Source organism: Salmo salar, chromosome ssa02 (assembly GCF_905237065.1).
Source record: "Salmo salar chromosome ssa02, Ssal_v3.1, whole genome shotgun sequence".
Classification (NCBI taxonomy): domain Eukaryota; kingdom Metazoa; phylum Chordata; class Actinopteri; order Salmoniformes; family Salmonidae; genus Salmo; species Salmo salar.
Window position 1 is genome coordinate 8,494,055 of NC_059443.1, and position 24,589 is coordinate 8,518,643.

Genomic DNA, 24,589 nt, shown 5'->3' on the forward strand with positions numbered 1-24,589 from the left:
ATTCTCAGATATAAAAATAACATGCAAAAAACATGAATGGACAGCATAACCCTAACTTACCACATCTCTCTCGTCAAACAAAAACAACTGTTTTCCCCCTCCATTTTAAATACACTATCTCATGTACCTTGGTTTCTTTTACACCCGTCTGAATGAGCGCCATATATGGTTGTTTCATGGTTGTACGTACCATGTTGGTTCCAGGTACAGAGGGCAATGGACAGTGGGATGGTGGCCGGCTCTATCAGCCTGGTGGCCCCAGAGCTCTGCCAGACACAAGGCACACCTCCTACTCCAGCCTGTGACATGTACTCCTACGGCTGCCTGCTGTTCTGGGTAAAATACCTTCATGTTGCCCTCTCTGTAGATCAGCCCAGGTCTCTGTATAACACAAGATGGATGGCTCTATAGCCCATGGTCAAGCAGCTTTGGGACAGAGTGGAATACAGCAGGAATTGATATGTATTTTAAGGGGTTTCAGGGAATCTCTGACATGTCATACAGGAGAAATCATTAGCAAAAATTAATGATAACATTGATTATTCATCCGGAGAAACTCTAGGAGATGTGAATAATAGACTTGTTGAAAATAAGCTCTCAGTAAGCAGTTGGGTCCATACCATTTATTTTTTGTCATCAACAACTCTGTTTGCAGCTGCATGCCCCAGGGTTCAACGGGGATCTGGATAGTGGAAGAAGACTGGCCCTGGATATCAGCGGAGTGAAACTGGTCAGTAACCCTGATAGCCTTTTCATGCTTCAATTCATTTAGAATGCATTTTATTTTTGCTCCCAAACTGCAGGTCTACCATGTGTTTTAATTAGGAGAATAATACATGTCATTTTTAACATGCTTTCCATTGAAAGACAATCACAAAGTGCTAAAAGGATGATGTGTATCCTCTTGGCCAGGAGGCCAGACTCCAAGCCCTGCTGTCTAAGCTGCTGGTGTGTGTTGGAAGACTGACTGCAGCTGAGACCCTGGCTGATGACTACTTCCTGTCTGACCAGTAACCAGGCAACAAGGAGCTAGTACAGTAACCAGTACATACTGGGATAGTTTGGTTGACAGTTTTACTTTAATACTAGCCTGGGTAACGTCTGTTTAGCTAACATTCCACTCCGTGACATGCCAAAGATGGTTTAGTATGTCAAGAAGTGGAATAATGGCTAAACAGACCAGTACCCAGACTACTTCAATACTACAATGTTTTGTTGATCTGCCAATATAAAAGCACAATATATTTGTCAGTCTGCTGATGTAAAAGCACAGTATCATGTTGTTTAACTGTATATTATTTTCCTTTTTAAATGTTCTGTTCAGTAATTAGATTATGTTGGGGTATCCTGTCTTGCAGTTGTCACTTTCTAGAGTAAATAAAAGACGTGTTCTGAGATGGACCTGATCTGTATGGACCTGATCTCATTTACAACTCAAAAGGAACCACCACCAGCACAATGCTTTCAGTTCTAAGAAGTTAGAGTTTTTGCTGCTATGTACTCTTTAACACTTGTTCTGTGCTCTGTTGCTGACTGTCTCCTGTCTTGCCTGATCGGGATGTTGTCAGCATCAATCTACTGTAAAATCTTTGAAAACCCCTTGGAAAACGCTCCCCCAAAGAAAATTGTTATCATTATATGGTTTCTCACCCTTCAATGGTTGAAAACTATGGTCAGATTTTTGTGCCCCCTACGTGCCCCTATTTTACAGAACTGCGGGTTGATGGTTTTGCACTCTCCAAATGTCCTTTGATTTGGAGAGGTATTCATTAGAAGTTGGGTTTTTTTTTTGTCTATTTCCATCTGTCAAAACACAATGTTCATATTATATTTTTGCCTCATTCTCATCATTTAATTTCATATCCAAACTGCTGGAGTAAAAATAATAAAGTTGCTTCAATGCCTCATTCCATATGGAGCCAGATGTGTATATGGGCTTGTCCTTATGTGGTGATGACTTCCTTAATCCTTGTTGTTCTGATGTGGAACAACAGGCATCCATGAGAGAGGACTACTGCTGCCCATCTTCTGCCTGTCTGGGAATGGTTACTTCCTTAATCCTTGTTGTTCTGATGTGGAACAACAGGCATCCATGAGAGAGGACTACTGCTGCCCATCTTCTGCCTGTCTGGGGATGGTTTTCCATGGCAGTTAATGGCTCATCAAATTGGGGAGGATCTGTAAGAGTGGTGTCACTGGTTTGACAATGACCTGTCTGCATTAGGGCTTGTGAGAGATTTACCCAGAGGTCTTCTTTTCCTTCAGGACTGTTGGTGGTGTATCCTTTGAGTAGACTTGCATTGAAATTGATAGGTAAATTATTCAGGAGAAATAATGGCTGTCTATCGGGAGCGGTTCTTTACAAAACCTTACCCAACTATAATTTTATGCCCTTTTGCCTAATGGTTGGCTGTTTGAATTGCTTGCATCTTATGTGGTAGAAGTTGCTATTTTACACATGGTCAACTTTGAACATGTCCCAAGTAATCGCTGTTACATTTTAGCAGATGCTCTTATCCAGAGCAATCAGGGTTAAGTTCCTTGCTCAAGAGTGCATCGACAGATTTCACCTAGTCTGCTTAGAGATTCCAAATCCAGCGATCTTTCAGTTACTGGCCCAATGCTCTTAACCCCTAGGCTATCTGCTGCCCTGTTGGTGTATGTAGGAGTCTCAGGACGTTGTTGTGATTCAGTGTTTGGAAGAGGCACTATCCCCCTGGAAGATGCATCATTCTGATAAACTTCACTTTGTAATAGGAAGGGCTGATGGAGGAAGATGAGCAGACAGTTCATGTAAACACTACTTTTTACTGTTAGGACTTGTCAGCCTGTTTTAAAATACACTTCTTGTCCCTTTTAGTGTTTTAAACTAACATAACTAAATTCTCCATTCACCAGAACCACTGGGACATATTTTTCATAAACACATTTTAATGCAAAATGAACAAATGAACCATCAGTCGATTCAAGATAAGCATCAGTGGTTTTCTAGTGGAAAACCATGAAGAGCTTGTCAGGCAAGCAGTTATCTCAAAGTGGGCACTCTTTTTAAATGAAACGTTGAAACTATAAATCCACTTCAAGACATCGTCCCTGCCTGGACTCTGGCAGTTGTACAGCAATCTCTCTTCTGGACAGATCCATTTAGGTGAACAAGGGACTGGATGAAAAGCATGCTGTGATCGTATCTGTGATCACTGTGACCTGCTGTGCCCTCACTCACACATGTACTCCTGATGCATTAGGTTACAGCTCCGGTTACATACTAGGGAATATGATTCACAGTGATCCCAATGTAATACTCTGCTATCCAGATTGGTGTCAGTGATAGTAAAATAACATACAGTATGGGGTATGGCTGTAGACAGACTTGCCTCATCAAACAAACTGATGTGATTTTTACTATGCAAATTCTCCAAATAATGTTATGGTATGAACTGATGGGATCACTGGAAGTAATGAACCTGCTTTGCTGCTTTCTCTAGCTGCTTGGGGTGCATCCAAAATGGCACCTTATTCCTTACATAGTGCACTACAATGGCACCCTATTCCCTACATAGTGCACTACAATGGGAATAGTGTGCTATTTGGGACGCTGTTGATCCTCCCTCCGATACGTCCATCAATATTAACGGTCAATTATAATTACTGAAGACCACAAGAGCAAAGCAGCTAAACTCTTCTTAATTGCTGAAGGCCACAAGGGCTAAGCAGCTAAACTCGTCTCCTGTCTGACTAGATGCAGGAAAGTCAATCATGTGAGCGAAAAGACGGGAGAATGTTCTAGATCAGGAAATGTATTATTGGTTTCTTAATTTTTTTTGCAGTATATTGATGAGCATAAAATAAGTCTCTAAAGGATTGATTCACTGGAGCCAACGATTATTACTTAGATTATTATAAAAGGCACGTACATACATTTCAGTTTTCCATTTTTAATTAGTAAACTTTTCGAAAAACATAATTCCACTTTAACATCTTGGGCTAGTATGTGTGTACAGTTGAAGTTGGAAGTTTACATACGCCTTAGCCAAATACATTTAAACTCAGTTTTTCACAATTCCTGACATTTAATCATAAAAATTCCCTGTCTTAGGTCAGTTAGTATCACCACTTTATTTTAAGAATGTGAAATGTCAGAATAATACTAGAGATGCTTTTATTTCTTTCATCACATTCCCAGTGGGTCAGAAGTTTACATCCACTCAATTAGTATTTGGTAGCATTGCCTTTAAATTGTTTAACTTGGGTCAAACGTTTCAGGTAACCTTCCACAAGCTTCCCACAATAAGTTGGGTGATTTGTGGCCCATTCCTCCTGACAGAGCTGGTGTAACTGAGTCAGGTTTGTAAGCCTCCTTGCTCACACACACTTTTTCTGTTCTGCCCACAACATTTTCTACAGGATTGAGGTCAGGGCTTTGTGATGGCCACTCCAATTGCTTGACTTTGTTGTCCTTAAGCCATTTTGCCACAACTTTGGAAGTATGCTTGGGGTCATTGTCGATTCTAAAGACCCATTTGCAACCAAGCTATAACTTCCTGACTGATGTCTTGAGATGTTGCTTCAATATATCCACACAATTTTCCTGCCTCATGATACCATCTATCCTGCAGCAAAGCACACCCACAACATGATGCTGCCACCCCCGTGCTTCACGGTTGGGATGGTGTTCTTCGGTTTGCAAGCCTCCCCCTTTTTCCTCCAAACATAATGATAGTCATTATGGCCAAACAGTTTTATTTTTGTTTCATCAGACCAGAGGACATTTCTCTAAAAAGTACGATCTTTGTCCCCATGTGCAGTTGCAAACCGTAGTCTGGCTTTTTTATGGGGGTTTTGGAGCAGTGGCTTCTTCCTTGCTAAGCGGCCTTTCAGGTTATGTCGATATAGGACTCGTTTTACTGTGGATATAGATACTTTTGTACCTGTTTCCTCCAGCATCTTCACAAGGTCCTTTGCTGTTATTCTGGGATTGATTTGCACTTTTCTCACCAAAGTACATTAATCTCTAGGAGACAGAACGCGTCTCCTTCCTGAGCAGTATGACAGCTGTGTGGTCCCATGGTGTTTATACTTGCGTACTATTGTTTGTACAGATGAACGTGGTACCTTCAGGCGTTTGGAAGGTTGAGGTCTACAATTATTTTTTCTGAGGTCTTGGCTGATTTCTTTTGATTTTCCCATGATGTCAAGCAAAGAGGCACTGAGTTTGAAGGTAGTCCTTGAAATACATCCACAGGTACACCTCCAATTGACTCAAATTATGTAATTTAGCCTATCAGAAGCTTCTAAAACCATGACATAATTTTCTGGAATTTTCCAAGCTATTTAAAGGCACAGTCAACTTAGTGTATGTAAACTTCTGACCCACTGGAATTGTGATACAGTGAATTATAAGTGAAATAATCTGTCTGTAAACATTGTTGGAAAAATGACTTGTCATGCACAAAGTAGATGTCCTAAACGACTTGTCAAAACTATAGTTTGTTAACAAGAAATTTGTGGAGTGGTTGAAAAACGAGTTTTAATGACCCCAACCTAAGTGTATGTAAACTTCCGACTTCAACTGTAGATCAGCGACACAATCTAAATTGAATCCATTTTAAATTCCGGCTATAACACAGTTTCTGAAGTATTCAGTACATGCTATCTGAATTCAGACTTGAATCTGGGTACATCCATATTCCAGAGAGCCTTTCAATGGAAGCTCATTATTGAGACATGGACTTCCACTGGCATTGCTTATCATAACATAAATTGCAGTTGTCAGAGGTCGATGGCATGGTTGAGCAAAGTTTTTAGTGACTCATTGCAAATATTTAGTTTCCTATGGATGTAATGCTCTTAACAAGTTTACGTCCCTTCAAAGAGGATTCTACTCAGACTACAGTTGACAAATGATTTATTTGGTATGCGAAATTATTCAGATGTCCGTCCAGACATTTGATTACACACCCAAATAAAAGCTGTTGATGACAATGACACATATCCTGGTTTAATGTTTGTCAGAGTGCTATTACCCATCCCTGAATTCTGAACATTACTTATGTGTTCTTTTGGGCACCCTCCCCTCTCCTCCTCCAAATGCGCTCCATGCCACAGATATAAAACTCCCAGGATGCTTGCTGCCAAAGACAGTTGCGAGCACAGAACAGTCATTCAACGAAACCATCTCCAGTCTTCACAAAATAAAGTGAGTAAAAAGCACTTTTCTGTCGCTGACTATTTGTCTTTGTATCGACTTCCAGGGTTTTGTAAAGTTGTTCTTGATTGAATTACTAAAGAAAATATTTGTTCTCATGGAAAACCTTGTTTGCTGCACATTCATATTTTCAGAGTTGGTTCATATTTTTTCAGTTGGTTATTAAAGATGATGGAATATAGTTTTGGATAACAAGGTGTCGTTGGCTTTATGGTTTATTTACAAGTTATTACGCACAGTAGCAAATAAAAATGATTGCATTTTATTGGCTACATTATGAACTAAGGACAGGAGCACAGTCACAGTGCATTTGTTTTCTAGTTTGATTCTCTGTGCTTTTGTGTGGTTTAGATGCGCCCCTAACGCAGCGATGTCTCTGGGTATGCTGGCGGTGTACTCGCTGGTATGCATGTCCACTCTGATGGACGCGTATCCATCCAAACCTGTCATTCCCGCAGAAGATGCACCTGTCGAGGACTTCGCCAAGTACTTCTCTGCACTCAGACACTACATCAACCAAATCACTCGACAGCGGTGAGTTCTTCATCTGGTGAGGGGAAGATACAGCATATGATGAAGATTATTATTATTTTGGGTAAACCATTAAATGCATACATTAAACAAGATGTGCATTTGATCCCAGAAGATAACACTTGAAAAACACTTATTTCCAAAGTGGTTCTGATGATGATGCTTCTGTTTTGTTACCTTTCACAAAATATCTGTATTTCATATAAGGTTTAACTTTGAAGGAAATAAAGGGTTGCAATAAAAAATGTTTTCCTGTTTTCTTTGACTTTTTCTTTACCTCTCTCAGGTATGGGAAAAGATCCAGCCCTGATACAGTGTTCTCTGACCTGCTACAGAGGGAGAGCACAGAGAGCGTCCCACTAGCAAGCTATGGAAGGTGGGTGTAAAAACATACCAAGGATACCGATATACCTGTCCTCAGAATGATCAGCTTTAGCCATCATCTTTTTGGGGTGGGGATTAGTAGCCTAGATCTAATCCATTATTTTTGTTTTAAGTAGTTTTGTTTATTGATCCACTATAACCTATAGGCTAAAGTATATTGTGCATTTGAGAGTAACAGACACAGCAATAGTCAATTAGTTATTAATCAATGCCAACATAATAATGGCCCAACATAAATGAACACTTTGCTTGTTTCTCCTGACAGATATGAAGACCTACCGTTGTGGTGGTGAAGCCAGTGTATTACGGACTTCCATACCAGTCCCTTTCAACAAACCCACTGCCTGTTTGTCACAACAACACCACACTGCCTGTTGGTCACCGACTCGACCTGGACTTTAATAGATATCTGCAGCCTGCATGCAACCACCTCTCTCTCTGTCTGTCTGTCATAGTAGAAGTGTCCTGTACATATGTTACTTTCTTCTTTTGTGCATCACACTGTGTACTGTAAACCAAAATAAACATCTACTGGTTGGATTAAATACATCATATAAAGTACCTTGGATCATTGTTTTATAATGTGACTCTGTTTTAAGTATATAAACAAGAAAATCCTAGGACTCCAGAATCAGAAAGTAAGCAACGTGGTCTTCCTTAAAGAAAAACGTTTCTAGTGTTGTTTTTACACTTATTGGATACTAGTTGTTCCTGCCACAACCAGGACCAGGATCTACACCTAGAACCACTGCTGCACAGGGTTCTCTTTGTTCCCACTGGTTTTACTAAGATATACTGCCCTCTTCTGGACTGGCCTTAGTACTCTGATACCGTTATACTCCAGCTTGGAATGTAGCCTTCAAACAGCTGTCTGGCGTGAGAGGTGAGAATAACAATCTATTCATTCTGTCCATTATTTCAATGTGTAACATTGTTAACCTTTCACTGGTCTGTGTGGATTTTGATTGTGTACAATCATTCTATATAACAGCACCTTGCCTAACGTGAAAACAAATGTAAGGTGTAGAATCATATTAAATGGCCTGGGATCCCTGGTCAAAAGTAGTTCACTATGGAATAGGGTACGATTTGGGACACTAACCTGGTTACCTCCAAAGGGACATGTAATAATGAGATCCGGTGCATGAACCCAGTTACCTAATATGTGTCCCAAATGGCACCATCTGTAGTGCACTATTTATCGCCTGGTAGTGTGCCACTTGGGACTAAGTCCCGTTTTAGACAGAAGATAGAACAGTCCCTGCATACTAATGGGTTCATTGTTCTAGAATGCTCAAATGTAAAACAAGATTCTGTCCCAAATTGGCACCCTATTCTCTATATTGTGGACTACTTTTGACCAGGGCTCTGGTCTAAAGTAGTGCACTATGTAGGGAATAGGGTGCCAATTTGAGACTAGACCAACAGTAGGATTCTTTATGTTGACAGCCAGAGAATCATGTCAGGTCTATATGTAATGTCTTTGGCTGTACTGAATACATAGGCTACTGCTGTCTGGTGTTTAATGCTTGTTATTTATTTCACAAGGAGTATGAATGTGTAACAGTGCCTAGTTGTGTAACTAACATAGGGCAATTCCGTCCCAAATGGCACCCTATTCCCTATATAGTGCTCTACTTATAGTGGGCTTTACTATATAGGGTGCCATTTGAGGTGTTTATGTGTGGGTTAAAACGGTTTGTGGAGCTCAGGAGACCCAGATGGTCATAGTCGATGTCAAATACAGAATCTATAATTTATGAAATAATTACTGCTATTAAACTATATGAACAGAAAAGAGCATGTCTTCAGTTTTCACACTATCTGTAGTACGTTAAGGAGTGGGTGGGAACTACATTAGCTAGCTGCTCGTCTCTAAAGGGGACTTCGAGATCAAACGTCACCCGGCGGCATGTCTCCATGACAGGAGAGCTGCGCGCTAGACAAACTAGCCTCGTCTGGGGTGCAACGAGTCTATGGAGACTTGAAATTCTGACACGGAGAACGTCAGGTAAAGTCATACATTTTTTATGACCATCTTCTTCGTAGCCCATTGGACTTCGAAACAGCGTGAGGGGCTCAGCGCCACGAAAATGGGTTCAAATAGCGAAACGCAAGTCAGGTTAGGCTAGCAATCCACTCACCATTCTTGCAACACTCGCTAGCTAGCTGACACTAGCTGGATCCAGTCAGGCTGGGACTCAGTTGATTGCTAGCAAGCTAATAATAACATGCTAGCTACCATTGCTAACCTAACATCGGGCTTGTTAGCTGTATTTCTAGACTAGGTTTTAACTAGTTAGCTTGTTGGCTAGCTAAGCCATATATCCAGTTGGATTGTTTGCCACAAGTTATGACGTGGAATTGGACCAATGCTCCGCTGTCATTTTGATTAGCGTCAAATTGTGCTCTAAATAGCTCAAATATCAATTAGTTAATTGGCCAGAAAAGTGGTATTTGCTTTATCTAACGGGACAGTTTACTAATAAAGTTAGCAAACCACTAGGAATGGGTTCAATGCGACCTCTCATCTGCTCCGTCTCAGCCGAATGGGAAACCAAAAATGTCTACACGTGTTCTGCACCCCGCACAGGAAGCTAGCTAATAATGTGTGTGCCTTTGTAACAAGTTGTGAGTCCCAAATGTGTTATGTGGAGTGTAACTAGGGTGTTTGTGAGATTTGTGTTGGCTTTCTGGAAGGTTCCACGTGTTGAGCTGTAAGAGTCAGACATAGCTATGTTAGACACGTTGAGAAAGAACACTTTAGTGTCAACAATGGAGAGGGTAGCCAAATGTTTTACTTTGCATGGATCGGCCCTTTTTTTGTTGTTGGCTATGTGTAGTTAGTTACCCTATACATTATTCTGTTAGTGCCGGCTTACTCACATAATGAGCCCATCGTTTCACCATGACTTGGACGTTTCCATTGCCACAATGAATGATAAAACAGATTGTCCCATCTAACAAGTGTCCCAAATGATACCCAATTCACTACATAGTACACTAGGTGGCCTGGTCAAACGTGGCGTCACTATACAGAGAAAGCGTTCGAGGTGGGACGGAAGTCTTTTTAATGCCTTTATTTGGGAGACGTGATCTGTTTTGGATCAACAGTAAAACACAGACCAGAAATTAAGGTCGTGCCGAATTTGGACTTGTTCCTGTAATTAGTGTTTTTTTTGTTCATTCCTGTGGTAGTGTTCAAATCCTTGTTTGCGTCTGAGATTGAGCTTTAAACATCTTTCATCTTTAAAAAGCCTTATGAAATGGTGTCCGTTAATGAAATAAAAGCAAAGCTCAGGGGACAGACAGGTATGTGTCTTATTCAATGGAGTACAGTAGTACGATGCTTCAGATAGGAAAGTATACTTTTCTATTTAAATGGTCTGTAACATTACACTGAAGCACTCTCCTGAATAAGCCTCTGGTCTGACAGTGAAACCCATTCATCCCTGTAGCCTGCTGCTTATTATATACCCTGGCCCCTTCCCCATGGTCCCTGGTTGGGTCCCTTCCCAGATCCTTTCCCCCTGGTCTCTTGTCCCTGGCTGGGTCCCTTCCACCTGGTCTCTGGCTGGGTCCCTTGTCCCTCCCCCATGGTCCCTGGTTGGGTCCCTTCCCAGATCCTTTCCCCCTGGTCTCTTGTCCCTGGCTGGGTCCCTTCCACCTGGTCTCTGGCTGGGTCCCTTGTCCCTCCCCCATGGTTCCTGGCTGGCTTCCTTCACCCAAGTACTTAGCTTGGTCCCTTTCCCCCTGGTCCTTAGTTGGGTCCCTGGTCTGGTCCCTTTCTCCCTGGTCCCTGGCTGGGACTCTGGCTGGCATCAGGGTTTAATTGAGGTATTGGAGAATCCAGACAATTTCAGCCTCTGTGGGAATGCTGCTGGCAAGAGCAGCAGTGGGGAACATACCCTGGTTGTCTCCAAAATGGCACCCTATTCCCTTTTATAGTGCACTACTTTTGACCATGGGCCATAGGGTAGTGTACTGTATAGAGAAAGGGTGCTATTTGGGAGAGAACCAGGGTGTGAATTCTGATTCCCTCTGAAGTGTGCAGTCAATGTGTACTGCACTCATTCACTCCCCCTCACATACAGTATTTGTAAAGGAATGGACTGGTGTGAACCTCAGTTGAAACAATAACAAAGTGACCCACCCGGTTTCAGGTTTGTTCAGAAGCTGAGGGAAGAGCCTGGAGAAATGTAACCACTCTCAAATGCATAGACAGAGCTATGGATGCAAGGACTGACCATCCATGATATCAGAATTATAGGTTTATCCATGTTTTGAGGCTATACAGTGTTTGTTTACATTTACATTGTTTCCAAACATTGGAGTTTATATTTTGTGTTCTGATGGGGTACAACAGTTGAACTAAGCTCATGAGACATAAGTTAGCCTATATTCTTCAAGAATCAATGGGTATATAGCATTCATGTAGAAGTCCAAAAATGAATGTAGCAACTAAGGATTGTAGCTTTAAGGAATATGGTGGATATAATCCCCTCTCAAATTCATGCTTAAACTGATCTAGTGCTCTAATTTAAACCCACATAATAAAAATACTACAGTTTACTATGGAATACTATAGTATAATACTATACTACACTCTGTAGTATCCCTCGATCATGTGTAGTACTTAGTATAGAATTGTGTAGTATAGTGTACAATGCTATAATAAATATTGTTATTATCCACACAAAAAACACTAGTAAATACTACACTATTTAATTTGCATATACCCTGCCCATTCCCCCTCCGCCATATCCCAATTTGTGCCACCTGTAAGTGAGAAACCTACATGACACGTACAGACCATATAATGTTTTACCTATGGTTATAGAAAAGAGTAGAAGCTCTGAACTCCCCGTTCAGAACCCAGTCCTACCTATCTGCAGGTTATCTGATCTTTTAGTCTTTCACAGAACCCAGTCCTACCTATCTACAGGTTATCTGATCTTTTAGTCTTTCACAGAACCCAGTCCTACCTATCTACAGGTTATCTGATCTTTTAGTCTTTCACAGAACCCAGTCCTACCTATCTACAGGTTATCTGATCTTTTAGTCTTTCACAGAACCCAGTCCTACCTATCTACAGGTTATCTGATCTTTTAGTCTTTCTCAGAACCCAGTCCTACCTATCTACAGGTTATCTGATCTTTTAGTCTTTCACAGAACCCAGTCCTACCTATCTGCAGGTTATCTGATCTTTTAGTATTTCACAGAACCCAGTCCTACCTATCTACAGGTTATCTGATCTTTTAGTCTTTCACAGAACCCAGTCCTACCTATCTACAGGTTATCTGATCTTTTAGTCTTTCACAGAACCCAGTCCTACCTATCTGCAGGTTATCTGATCTTTTAGTCTTTCTCAGAACCCAGTCCTACCTATCTGCAGGTTATCTGATCTTTTAGTCTTTCACAGAACCCAGTCCTACCTATCTGCAGGTTATCTGATCTTTTAGTCTTTCACAGAACCCAGTCCTACCTATCTGCAGGTTATCTGATCTTTTAGTCTTTCTCAGAACCCAGTCCTACCTATCTGCAGGTTATCTGATCTTTTAGTCTTTCTCAGAACCCAGTCCTACCTATCTGCAGGTTATCTGATCTTTTAGTCTTTCACAGAACCCAGTCCTACCTATCTGCAGGTTATCTGATCTTTTAGTCTTTCACAGAACCCAGTCCTACCTATCTACAGGTTATCTGATCTTTTAGTCTTTCTCAGAACCCAGTCCTACCTATCTGCAGGTTATCTGATCTTTTAGTATTTCTCCAGTAGGTTTCCTCAAGGAGAAAGCTCCCCACTTCTATCTCAAAGATAAACAAAAACACTTCAGTAAATACTACATACAGTAATGTCCCCAAAAACACTTCAGTAAATACTACAGTCTGCAAAACACTACAGTAATTACTGTTTCTATATAAAAAAAAATACTACAGTATTTGTACTATAGTAAACTGTAAATACTGCAGTCTGCAAAAACACTACAGTAATTACTTTTTCTCTATATAAAAATGTACTACAGTATTTATACTATAGTAAACTGTAAGCACTACAGTATATATTAGTGTTGGGCGATACCCTGATTTTCATACCGTCATATTGATTCTGTACCGTACTGTTTACTATAGTAAACAGGGATTTATTTGACACACAGATTTCTTGTAGTTAGTTATAAGCAGTGGCGTAGGCACTCACCCTCAGTCCAGCGTGCGGGGGTGCCCCCAACCCCAAAATAAGTCATTTTTTTTTTTTAAACGGTATTGAAAATCATACTGTCGGTATTTCGAAATACCCCGGTATATCGCCCAAGCCTAGTATTGTAGTGTTTTTGCAACACTACAGTGAATACTACAGTATTCCTACCATAGTATACACTATAACACTAGTATTTCTTTCATGTGGGAACCCACAAGGTGTAGTGAGTTAAGTACACACACCTCAGGGAGAAGGCCTGGGTAGAGAATCTGGACGGTTTGAATGTTGAACACTTTAAATGCTACTGATCCCTGTGGTGATGAAAACCAACCTGACAGATATAGGCCATTTAATGATACCAGGGACTTGGCAGCTCTGGAGTTGACTACTTGCACTCTTGACCTCTAGGGTAATCAACATAATGGGATTAATGCTTTTCAGTCTCTCCCCCCCAGACCGGTATGACCACATGACTTTCTTTGTCCAATCAGAAAGCACACACCTCTGGAGTGGCAGTGATCTGACCAAATGGAAACTGTTGAACATTACAGCATGTTGTCTACAGCAAGACTAAAATGGTTGGACTATTGTCCTTTAAAGGTCGACGCGGCTATTTCAGATGAGTCACTCTGAAGGTATTTAAGTTGGAAAGCAAGCATTTCAGGTTAGCTAGCAATCCCTTATTATTGGGCATTGGGTAATAACAAGGTGTTGTCTCCCTGGGTTCCCTTCAGGTTCTTCTGTGTTGCCACAGGCAGGCAGGGCACCAGATGACTGGTGTGTACTGGGAGTAGGGCTTTGAGCCGCTGCGCTGCATTGGAGCACAATTCACAGGTGAGTGTCAGATTCACTTCCTACTTTACTACTACCATTCTTCTGTCACATACGGCCACCATTTTTTTAACACTGATTGGTTAAGCATGAATCTCTATTTGAAACAATGCTCCATTCATGATGATGTCTGAGTAACCAAGGTGTGAAGAGGGACAACAATGTGTCTGTTGTGGAAATGTCTTTTCTGGTGTGTGTGTGTGCATGCGTGAGTCCGTCCGTCCGGATGACCCAGCCACAGCGTGTTTGGTTAGGGCAGTATGTACTCTCCTCTGTCTGGATGGTGGGGTTGGTTAGGGCAGTGTGTACTCTCCTCTGTCTGGACGGTGGGGTTGGTTAGGGCAGTATGTACTCTCCTCTGTCTGGACGGTGGGGTTGGTTAGGGCAGTGTGTACTCTCCTCTGTCTGGACGGTGGGGTTGGTTAGGGCAGTGTGTACTCTCCTCTGTCTGGACGGTGGGGTTGGTTAGGGCAGTATGTACTCTCCTCTGTCTGGACGGCGGGGTTGGTTAGGGCAGTATGTACTCTCCTCTGTCTGGACGGTGGGGTTGGTTAGGGCAGTATGTACTCTCCTCTGTCTGGACGGCGGGGTTGGTTAGGGCAGTGTGTACTCTCCTCTGTCTGGACGGCGGGGTTGGTTAGGGCAGTGTGTACTCTCCTCTGTCTGGACGGCGGGGTTGGTTAGGGCAGTGTGTACTCTCCTCTGTCTGGACGGCGGGGTTGGTTAGGGCAGTGTGTACTCTCCTCTGTCTGGACGGTGGGGTTGGTTAGGGCAGTGTGTACTCTCCTCTGTCTGGACGGTGGGGTTGGTTAGGGCAGTGTGTACTCTCCTCTGTCTGGACGGTGGGGTTGGTTAGGGCAGTGTGTACTCTCCTCTGTCTGGACGGTGGGGTTGGTTAGGGCAGTATGTACTCTCCTCTGTCTGGACGGTGGGGTTGGTTAGGGCAGTGTGTACTCTCCTCTGTCTGGACGGTGGGGTTGGTTAGGGCAGTGTGTACTCTCCTCTGTCTGGACGGTGGGGTTGGTTAGGGCAGTATGTACTCTCCTCTGTCTGGACGGTGGGGTTGGTTAGGGCAGTGTGTACTCTCCTCTGTCTGGACGGTGGGGTTGGTTAGGGCAGTGTGTACTCTCCTCTGTCTGGACGGTGGGGTTGGTTAGGGCAGTGTGTACTCTCCTCTGTCTGGACGGCGGGGTTGGTTAGGGCAGTGTGTACTCTCCTCTGTCTGGACGGTGGGGTTGGTTAGGGCAGTGTGTACTCTCCTCTGTCTGGACGGTGGGGTTGGTTAGGGCAGTGTGTACTCTCCTCTGTCTGGACGGTGGGGTTGGTTAGGGCAGTGTGTACTCTCCTCTGTCTGGACGGTGGGGTTGGTTAGGGCAGTGTGTACTCTCCTCTGTCTGGACGGTGGGGTTGGTTAGGGCAGTGTGTACTCTCCTCTGTCTGGACGGTGGGGTTGGTTAGGGCAGTGTGTACTCTCCTCTGTCTGGACGGTGGGGTTGGTTAGGGCAGTGTGTACTCTCCTCTGTCTGGACGGTGGGGTTGGTTAGGGCAGTGTGTACTCTCCTCTGTCTGGACGGCGGGGTTGGTTAGGGCAGTGTGTACTCTCCTCTGTCTGGACGGCGGGGTTGGTTAGGGCAGTGTGTACTCTCCTCTGTCTGGACGGTGGGGTTGGTTAGGGCAGTGTGTACTCTCCTCTGTCTGGACGGTGGGGTTGGTTAGGGCAGTGTGTACTCTCCTCTGTCTGGACGGTGGGGTTGGTTAGGGCAGTGTGTACTCTCCTCTGTCTGGACGGTGGGGTTGGTTAGGGCAGTGTGTACTCTCCTCTGTCTGGACGGTGGGGTTGGTTAGGGCAGTGTGTACTCTCCTCTGTCTGGACGGTGGGGTTGGTTAGGGCAGTGTGTACTCTCCTCTGTCTGGACGGTGGGGTTGGTTAGGGCAGTGTGTACTCTCCTCTGTCTGGACGGCGGGGTTGGTTAGGGCAGTGTGTACTCTCCTCTGTCTGGACGGCGGGGTTGGTTAGGGCAGTGTGTACTCTCCTCTGTCTGGACGGCGGGGTTGGTTAGGGCAGTGTGTACTCTCCTCTGTCTGGACGGTGGGGTTGGTTAGGGCAGTGTGTACTCTCCTCTGTCTGGACGGCGGGGTTGGTTAGGGCAGTGTGTACTCTCCTCTGTCTGGACGGTGGGGTTGGTTAGGGCAGTATGTACTCTTTTCCCTTTATAAGGAACTACTTCTGACCAGGGCCCATAGGGTGCTATTTGGGGCACAACCTTTATCCAGAAGGAGTGGGGGAAAACCCATCCTCTCCACCAAGGCTTTGAAACTATGTGAAAGAGAGTGATCAACGTTGTTGTTAACATCCTGGTTGGTAGCTGATGAAGTGGAAACCTTTTGATGTGGGTCCCTACCCTCTCCAGCCTTCCAGGTGCTGTGTTGTCTGCCTGAGGTAGGGCAGACAGACTGGCTTTGATGTAGGGTGAAGTTGCCCTTAGACACTGATCTTGGAACAGCTTTTAGCATTTTCCCCCACTAATGGTTAGGATTGGAGGCGCAGAAGCCTATCCTAGATCTGTACCTAGGGGTAAGTTCATCCTGTAGTGTTATTGTTCCATTGAAATGTCTCTCAAAAACACATTATTTACAAGGTGTTATAATGGGACGCTGTTGTTTGCATTGTGGGTACATGGGGTTTGTTTACAGGTTGTATAATACACCTGAGTATACCACACCTTAGGAACACCTGCCCTAATAGTTAGTCTCAAAGGATCATAGGGGTTTAAAGGGTGTGTCTCAGTCACCAGATCTCAACCCAATTTCAACACTTATAGGAGATTCTGGAGCGGCGCCTGAGACTGTGTTTTCTATCAACAAAACACCAAAAGATGGAATTTCTCATGGAAGAATAGTGTCACATCCCTCCAATAGAGTTCCAGACACGGTGCATTGAAGCTGTTCTGTTGGCTCGTGGTGCCCAACACCCTATGTTGGGGTTTCCTTTATTTTGTTACCTGTATGTTCGTGTGCAAGTCAACGTCCTTTATGCTTTTCTCCTGATTTATTTTTTTCTTCTGAAGATTAGAACTCAGACCAGAGAAAGCTGTAAGTAGGCTGTGACAAGCCTTGGTTTGAGAGTTTCACCAGTAACCACTTACAGGTTTGAATTGGGAAACGGTTCTGTTCCCTTATATAGTTAATGTTGGAGACATCTACCAGTGGGACCCATCCATGTCTGTCCCAAATGGCACCCTATTCCCTATATGGTTAAAAGTAGTGCACTATAAAGGGAATAGGATGCCATTTGGAACTTCTCCATTGTTTTAGCGAGTTGCTTGTTAGGGTTATGGAAATGAAGGCTTTTCATACTGAATCACTCCATTGATGGTAGCTTACTGCTCCAGTTGTTTCACGCCTTGTTATGCCGGGTATTTTACATCAAGGTCCTACATTTGTGTTTGATCTTGATTTTTGGAATTTGTCACTGTGCACTCATTAATATCCAAATCAAATGTCGTTACCATAGAAGTTAAAATAGACAGTTTAAAGGGGCGTGACGTGTTTCATCAACATCCATCTTGAATTATACAAAGGGTGGGTCTAATCCTGAATGCTGGTTGGTTAAAACTGCATTCCACCCGGTGTCTATTCCATAAGTTACAACCGGCTAAATCTATGACTTTTTAAATTTAATCTGTTCTTTCTGACTGCGCAATCCACTGTCTCATCAGCCCAGCCAGGCAATTTATAAACTTGATCTCCACTATAAAAAGTATCTAGACATTACCTCACGTTTCCTTTAGGCTAACATTTAGTTTACAGCAGTGGGGATATGTATAAACTTGATCTCCACTATAAAAAGTATCTAGACATTACCTCACGTTTCCTTTAGGCTAACATTTAGTTTACAGCAGTGGGGATATGTATAAACTTGATCTCCACTATAAAAAGTATCTAGACTTTATCTCACGTTTCTTTTAGGCTAACATTTAGTTTACAGCAGTGGGGATATGTATAAACTTGATCTCCACTATAAAAAGTATCTAGACATTACCTCACGTTTCCTTTAGGCTAACATTTAGTTTACAGCAGTGGGGATATGTATAAACTTGATCTCCACTATAAAAAGTATCTAGACTTTATCTCACGTTTCCTTTAGGCTAACATTTAGTTTACAGCAGTGGGGATATGTATAAACTTGATCTCCACTATAAAAAGTATCTAGACATTACCTCACGTTTCCTTTAGGCTAACATTTAGTTTACAGCAGTGGGGATATTTACATTCGTCATTTAGCAGACGCTCTTATCCAGCGCGACTTACAGTAGTGAATGCATACATTTCATACATTTTTTTTTTCTTTCCGTACTGGTCCCCCGTGGGAATTGAACCCACAACCCTGGTGTTGCAAACACCATGCTCTACCAACTGAGCCACACGGGACCTTTCCCTCTGACATTTGAAACATTTGAATATTGAAACAGTGTAATATCAGCTGTCCCATGGTAATGAAGGATTCGGGACAAGACAGGAGACGGCTTTTCTCAGCCAGTCCAAATCAGGAATCAGCTGGCATCATTTTTCTGGTTTGTTCCTTCTAAATGTTCTATTGCCATACTGGCTGGTAACGTTCTTATCCCTTGCTTGCTAGCTAGCCAACTACAGATAACTTACAGTCACATCAAACAGCAAAGGAGCTGCATTTTCATTTGTTTAAGCTGTTTTCCAGTGACATTTATTTGGATACATCCAATGCGCTAATGAGGCGTGATTTCACCTGGCATAGAAAATGTGTTCTCTCGTCAGGACTCTGTTGTTCATAGGAGCTAGCCAACAACACAGCCAACACAATCACATCAAACTGAAGATGGAAAGACTGGAAACTAGCTGCACTTCGTTTTGACCTTTTTTCAATTGACATTTCTTTGTATATGTGTGTAAAAATGATGCCAGCTGATTCATGATTCAACTGGCTGAGAAACGCTGCTTGCCTGCCTCCCTGTCTGTGGCTGAGAAACGCTGCCTGTCTGCCTCCCTGTCTGTGGCTGAGAAACGCTGCCTGCCTGCCTCCCTGTCTGTGGCTGAGAAACGCTGCCTGCCAGCCTCCCTGTCTGTGGCTGAGAAACGCTGTCTGTCTGTGGCTGAGAAACGCTGCCTGCCTGCCTCCCTGTCTGTGGCTGAGAAACGCTGCCTGCCAGCCTCCCTGTCTGTGGCTGAGAAACGCTGTCTGTCTGTGGCTGAGAAACGCTGCCTGCCTGCCTCCCTGTCTGTGGCTGAGAAACGCTGCCTGCCTGCCTCCCTGTCTGTGGCTGAGAAACGCTGCCTGCCTGCCTCCCTGTCTGTGGCTGAGAAACGCTGCCTGCCTGCCTCCCTGTCTGTGGCTGAGAAACGCTGCCTGCCAGCCTCCCTGTCTGTGGCTGAGAAACGCTGCCTGCCAGCCTCCCTGTCTGTGGCTGAGAAACGCTGCCTGCCTGCCTCCCTGTCTGTGGCTGAGAAACGCTGCCTGCCTGCCTCCCTGTCTGTGGCTGAGAAACGCTGCCTGCCAGCCTCCCTGTCTGTGGCTGAGAAACGCTGCCTGCCAGCCTCCCTGTCTGTGGCTGAGAAACGCTGCCTGCCAGCCTCCCTGTCTGTGGCTGAGAAACGCTGCCTGCCAGCCTCCCTGTCTGTGGCTGAGAAACGCTGCCTGCCTGCCTCCCTGTCTGTGGCTGAGAAACGCTGCCTGCCTGCCTCCCTGTCTGTGGCTGAGAAACGCTGCCTGCCTGCCTCCCTGTCTGTGGCTGAGAAACGCTGCCTGCCTGCCTCCCCTGTCTGTGGCTGAGAAACGCTGCCTGCCTGCCTGCCTCCCTGTCTGTGGCTGAGAAACGCTGCCTGCCTGCCTCCCTGTCTGTGGCTGAGAAACGCTGCCTGCCAGCCTCCCTGTCTGTGGCTGAGAAACGCTGTCTGTCTGTGGCTGAGAAACGCTGCCTGCCTGCCTCCCTGTCTGTGGCTGAGAAACGCTGCCTGCCTGCCTCCCTGTCTGTGGCTGAGAAACGCTGCCTGCCTGCCTCCCTGTCTGTGGCTGAGAAACGCTGCCTGCCTAACTCCCTGTCTGTGGCTGAGAAACGCTGCCTGCCTGCCTCCCTGTCTGTGGCTGAGAAACGCTGCCTGCCAGCCTCCCTGTCTGTGGCTGAGAAACGCTGTCTGTCTGTGGCTGAGAAACGCTGCCTGCCTGCCTGCCTCCCTGTCTGTGGCTGAGAAACGCTGCCTGCCTGTCTGCCTCCCTGTCTGTGGCTGAGAAACGCTGCCTGCCTGCCTGCATCCCTGTCTGTGGCTGAGAAACGCTGCCTGCCAGCCTCCCTGTCTGTGGCTGAGAAACGCTGTCTGTCTGTGGCTGAGAAACGCTGCCTGCCTGCCTGCCTCCCTGTCTGTGGCTGAGAAACGCTGCCTGCCTGCCTGCCTCCCTGTCTGTGGCTGAGAAACGCTGCCTGCCTGCCTGCCTCCCTGTCTGTGGCTGAGAAACGCTGTCTGTCTGTCTGTGGCTGAGAAACGCTGCCTGCCAGCCTCCCTGTCTGTGGCTGAGAAACGCTGTCTGTCTGTGGCTCAGAAACGCTGCCTGCCTGCCTGCCTCCCTGTCTGTGGCTGAGAAACGCTGCCTGCCTGTCTGCCTGTCTGCCTCCCTGTCTGTGGCTGAGAAACGCTGTCTGTCTGTCTGTGGCTCAGAAACGCTGCCTGCCTGCCTGCCTCCCTGTCTGTGGCTGAGAAACGCTGCCTGCCTGCCTGCCTCCCTGTCTGTGGCTGAGAAAGTCTCTGTCTGTCTCTCTGTCTGTCTCGTCCCGACTCGTTTATTACTATGGGACAGCTGGAGATCGAATTTGAATATTGAAAACATTTTGCAAATGTCAGAGACAGACAGCAAGGTTTATACAAATCTCCGCTGTTGAAAATGAAATGTTAGTCTAAAAGAAATGGTAGATAATGTCTACATACTTTTTATAGTGGAGATGAAGTTCATAAATGACCTGGCAGGGTAGATGAGACAGTGGATTGCGCAGTCAGATGGAACAGAGTAAATAGGCATTTTAACTTAATAAATGTAGCTGCTGGTAACTTGTGGAATAGACACAGGCTGGAATGCGGTTCAGGATTAGACCGACCCGTTGTATAAAACTAGACCTGACCGCCTGGTCTTCCCGATATCTACTGAGGTGTGAGACAGGCCGTTCATACAAGGACATGTACATGCAGTGTAGAGGTCGACCGATTAATCGGAATGGCCGATTTAATTAGGGCCGATTTCACGTTTTCAGAACAATCGGTAATCGGTATTTTTGACCACCGATTTGCCATAATTTTTTTTGATAGGCTTGAAGTCATGAACAGCGCAATGCTTGAAGAATTGCGAAGAGCTGCTGGCAAAACGCACGAAGGTGCTGTTTGAATGAATGCTTACGAGCCTGCTGGTGCCAACCACCGCTCAGTCAGACTGCTCTATCAAATCATAGACTTAATTATAACATAATAACACACAGAAATACGAGCCTTTGGTCATTAATATGGTCGAATCCGGAAACTATCATTTCGAAAACGAAACGTTTATTATTTCAGTGAAATACGGAACCGTATTTATCTAAGTCTAAATATTCCTGTTACATTGAAGGTTGTGCAATGTTATGTCATAATTATGAACAATTCTGGCAAATTAATTACGGCCTTTATTAGGAATAAATGGACTTCACACAGTTCGCAATGAGCCAGGCGGCCCAAACTGCTTTATATACCCTGACTGCTTGCACGGAACGCAAGAGAAGTGACACAAATTCATGTTAGCAGGCAATATTAACAAAATATGCAGGTTTAAAAATATTTTAAAGAAAGGCATTGATGTTTATGGTTAGGTACATTGGTGCAACGACAGTGCTTTTTTCGCAAATGCGCTTGTTAAATCATCACCCGTTTGTTGAAGTAGGCTGTGATTCGATGAGAAATTAACAGGCACCGCATCGATTATATGCAACGCAGGACACGTTAGATAAACTAGTAATATCATCAACCATGTGTAGTTAACTAGGGATTGTTAAGATTGATAGTTTTTTATAAGATAAGTTTAATGCTAGCTAGCAACTTACTTTGGCTTCTTGCTGCCCTCGCGTAACAGGTAGTCAGCCTGCCATGCAGGCTCCTTGTGGAGTGCAATGTAAGGCAGGTGGTTAGAGCGTTGGACTAGTAACCGGAAGGTTGCAGAAATGAATCCCGCCTGAACAAGGCAGTTAACCCCTGTTCCGAGGCCGTCATTGAAAATAAGAATGTGTTCTTAAATCTGACTTGCCTAGTTAAATAAAGCCTCAAATAAATAATGAAACATGTTCAATTTGGTTTAAATAATGCAAAAACAAAGTGTTGGAGAAGAAAGTAAAAGTGCAATATGTGCCATGTAAAAAAGCTAACGTTTAAGTTCCTTGCTCAGAACATGAGAACATATGAAAGCTGGTGGTTCCTTTTAACATGAGTCTTCAAAATTCCCAGGTAAGATGTTTTAGGTTGTAGATATTATAGGAATTATACGACTATTTCTCTCTATACGATTTGTATTTCATATACCTTTGACTATTGGATGTTCTTATAGGCACTTTAGTATTGCCAGTGTAACAGTATAGCTTCTGTCCCTCTCCTCGCTCAAACCAGGAACACATCGACAACAGCCACCCTCGAAGCAGCGTTACCCATGCAGAGCAAGGGGAACAACTACTCCAAGTCTCAGAGCGAGTGACGTTTGAAACGCTATTAGCGCGCACTAGCTAGCCATTTCACATCGGTTACACCAGCCTAATCTCGGGAGTTGACAGGCTTGAAGTCATAAACAGAGCTGCTGGCAAAACGCACGAAAGTGCTATTTTGAATGAATGCTTACGAGCCTGCTGCTGCCTACCACCGCTCAGTCAGACTGCTCTATCAAATCATAGACTTAATTATAACATAATAACACACAGAAATACGAGCCTTAGGTCATTAATATGGTCGAATCCGGAAACTATCATCTCGAAAACAAAACGTTATTCCTGTTACATTGCACAATCTTCAATGTTATGTCATAATTACGTAAAATTCTGGCAAATTAGTTCGTAACGAGCCAGCCGACCCCAAACTGTTGCATATAGACTCTGCGTGCAATGAACGCAAAATGACACAATTTCACCTGGTTAATATTGCCTGCTAACCTGGGTTTCTTTTAGCTAAATATGCAGGTTTAAAAATATATACTTGTGTATTGATTTTAAGAAAGGCATTGATGTTTATGGTTAGAGCAACGTGTACCTAAGCGATTATATGCAACGCAGGACAGGCTAGATAAACTAGTAATATCATCAACCATGTGTAGTTAACTAGTGATTATGATTGATTGATTGTTTTTTATAAGATAAGTTTAATGCTAGCTAGCAACTTACCTTGGCTTCTTACTGCATTCGCGTAACAGGCAGGCTCCTCGTGGAGTGCAATGTAAAGCAGGTGGTTAGAGCGTTGGACTAGTTAACCGTAAGGTTGCAAGATTGAATCCCTGAGCTGACAAGGTAAAAATCTGTCATTCTGCCCCTGAACAAGGCAGTTTACCCACCGTTCCTAGGCCGTCATTGAAAATCGGCCAAATCGGCGGCCAAAAATACCGATTTCCGATTGTTATGAAAACTTGAAATCGGCCCTAATTAATCGGCCATTCCGATTAATCGGTCGACCTCTAGTATTCACCCCTTTGCTATGAAGCCCCTAAATAAGATCTGGTGAAACCAATTACTTTCAGAAGTCACATAATTAGTTAAAGTCCACCTGTGTGCAATCTGTGTCACATGATCTCATTGGCCTGGTCAAAGCCCAGACCTCAATCCAATTTAGAATCTGTGGTATGACTTAAAGATTGCTGTACACCAGTGTAACCCATCCAACTTGAAGGAGCTGGAGCAGTTTTGCCTTGAAGAATGAGCCAAAATCCCAGTGGCTAGATCTGTCTAGCAAGTTGAGACATACCCCAAGAGACTTGCAGCTGTAATTGCTGCAAAAGGTGGCTCTACAAAGTATTGACTTTGGGGGGGGTGAATAGTTATGCACGCTCAAGTTTTAGTTGTTTTTCATCTTAATTCTTCTTTGTTTCATGATAAAAAATATTTAGCATCTTCAAAGTGGTAGGCATGTTGTGTAAATCAAGTGATACAACCCCCCCCCCCCCAACATTTTTTTTTGAAGTTTGTAGAAACCATCTCAAGGATGATCAATGGAAACAGGATGTACCTGAGCTCAATTTCGAGGTTCTGAATACTTATGTAAAGAAGGTATTTCTATTTTTTTTTTGTTATAAATTGGCAAACATTTCTCAGCCTGTTTATGGGGCATTGTGTGTAGATTGATGAGGAAAGAAAATAAATATAATGTAATCAATTTTAGAATAAGTCTGTAACGTAACAATGTGGAAAAAGTCAAGGGTTCTG

The 24,589-nt window shown here is 43.9% G+C and overlaps 3 protein-coding genes across 6 annotated transcripts in view; all 3 read left to right on the forward strand.

The window, feature by feature from the left end:
• The window catches only part of LOC106596971 (serine/threonine-protein kinase 31), a 42,737-nt gene extending 41,331 nt beyond the window's left edge, over positions 1–1,406 (forward strand). The window contains exons 23-25 of the mRNA XM_045697088.1: positions 205–336; positions 656–730; positions 913–1,406. Of these exons, the coding sequence (XP_045553044.1) occupies positions 205–336; positions 656–730; positions 913–1,014 (309 nt within the window). The 3' untranslated portion in view covers positions 1,015–1,406. The remainder of the gene's footprint in view (positions 1–204; positions 337–655; positions 731–912) is intronic.
• Positions 1,407–6,568: 5,162 nt separating this feature from the next.
• On the forward strand, positions 6,569–7,698 carry LOC106606167 (pro-neuropeptide Y). The gene is made up of 3 exons (XM_045697117.1): positions 6,569–6,739; positions 7,023–7,112; positions 7,386–7,698. Exons 1-3 carry the CDS (start codon positions 6,576–6,578, stop codon positions 7,411–7,413), a joined length of 282 nt encoding a protein of 93 aa, XP_045553073.1. The 5' UTR covers positions 6,569–6,575; the 3' UTR covers positions 7,414–7,698.
• A 1,166-nt stretch (positions 7,699–8,864) lies between these two features.
• Positions 8,865–24,589, forward strand: part of LOC106594551 (protein PALS2) — a 47,177-nt gene continuing 31,452 nt past the window's right edge. The window contains exons 1-3 of one of the 4 annotated variants that reach the window (XM_045697091.1): positions 8,865–9,131; positions 13,808–13,951; positions 14,051–14,150. The gene's annotated coding sequence lies outside the window, so the exon portion shown is untranslated. The remainder of the gene's footprint in view (positions 9,132–13,807; positions 13,952–14,050; positions 14,151–24,589) is intronic. The other 3 variants (XM_045697090.1, XM_045697096.1, XM_045697104.1) reach the window with 3 other exon arrangements.

Excerpts from the sequence above, each read along its gene's own strand:
- LOC106606167 (XM_045697117.1), top strand. The coding sequence starts at position 6,576 with ATGTCTCTGGGTATGCTGGCGGTGTACTCGCTGGTATGCATGTCCACT. Across the intron at positions 6,740-7,022 it reads AACCAAATCACTCGACAGCG|GTATGGGAAAAGATCCAGCC; the intron begins GTGAGTTCTTCA and ends TACCTCTCTCAG. Across the intron at positions 7,113-7,385 it reads CCACTAGCAAGCTATGGAAG|ATATGAAGACCTACCGTTGT; the intron begins GTGGGTGTAAAA and ends TTCTCCTGACAG.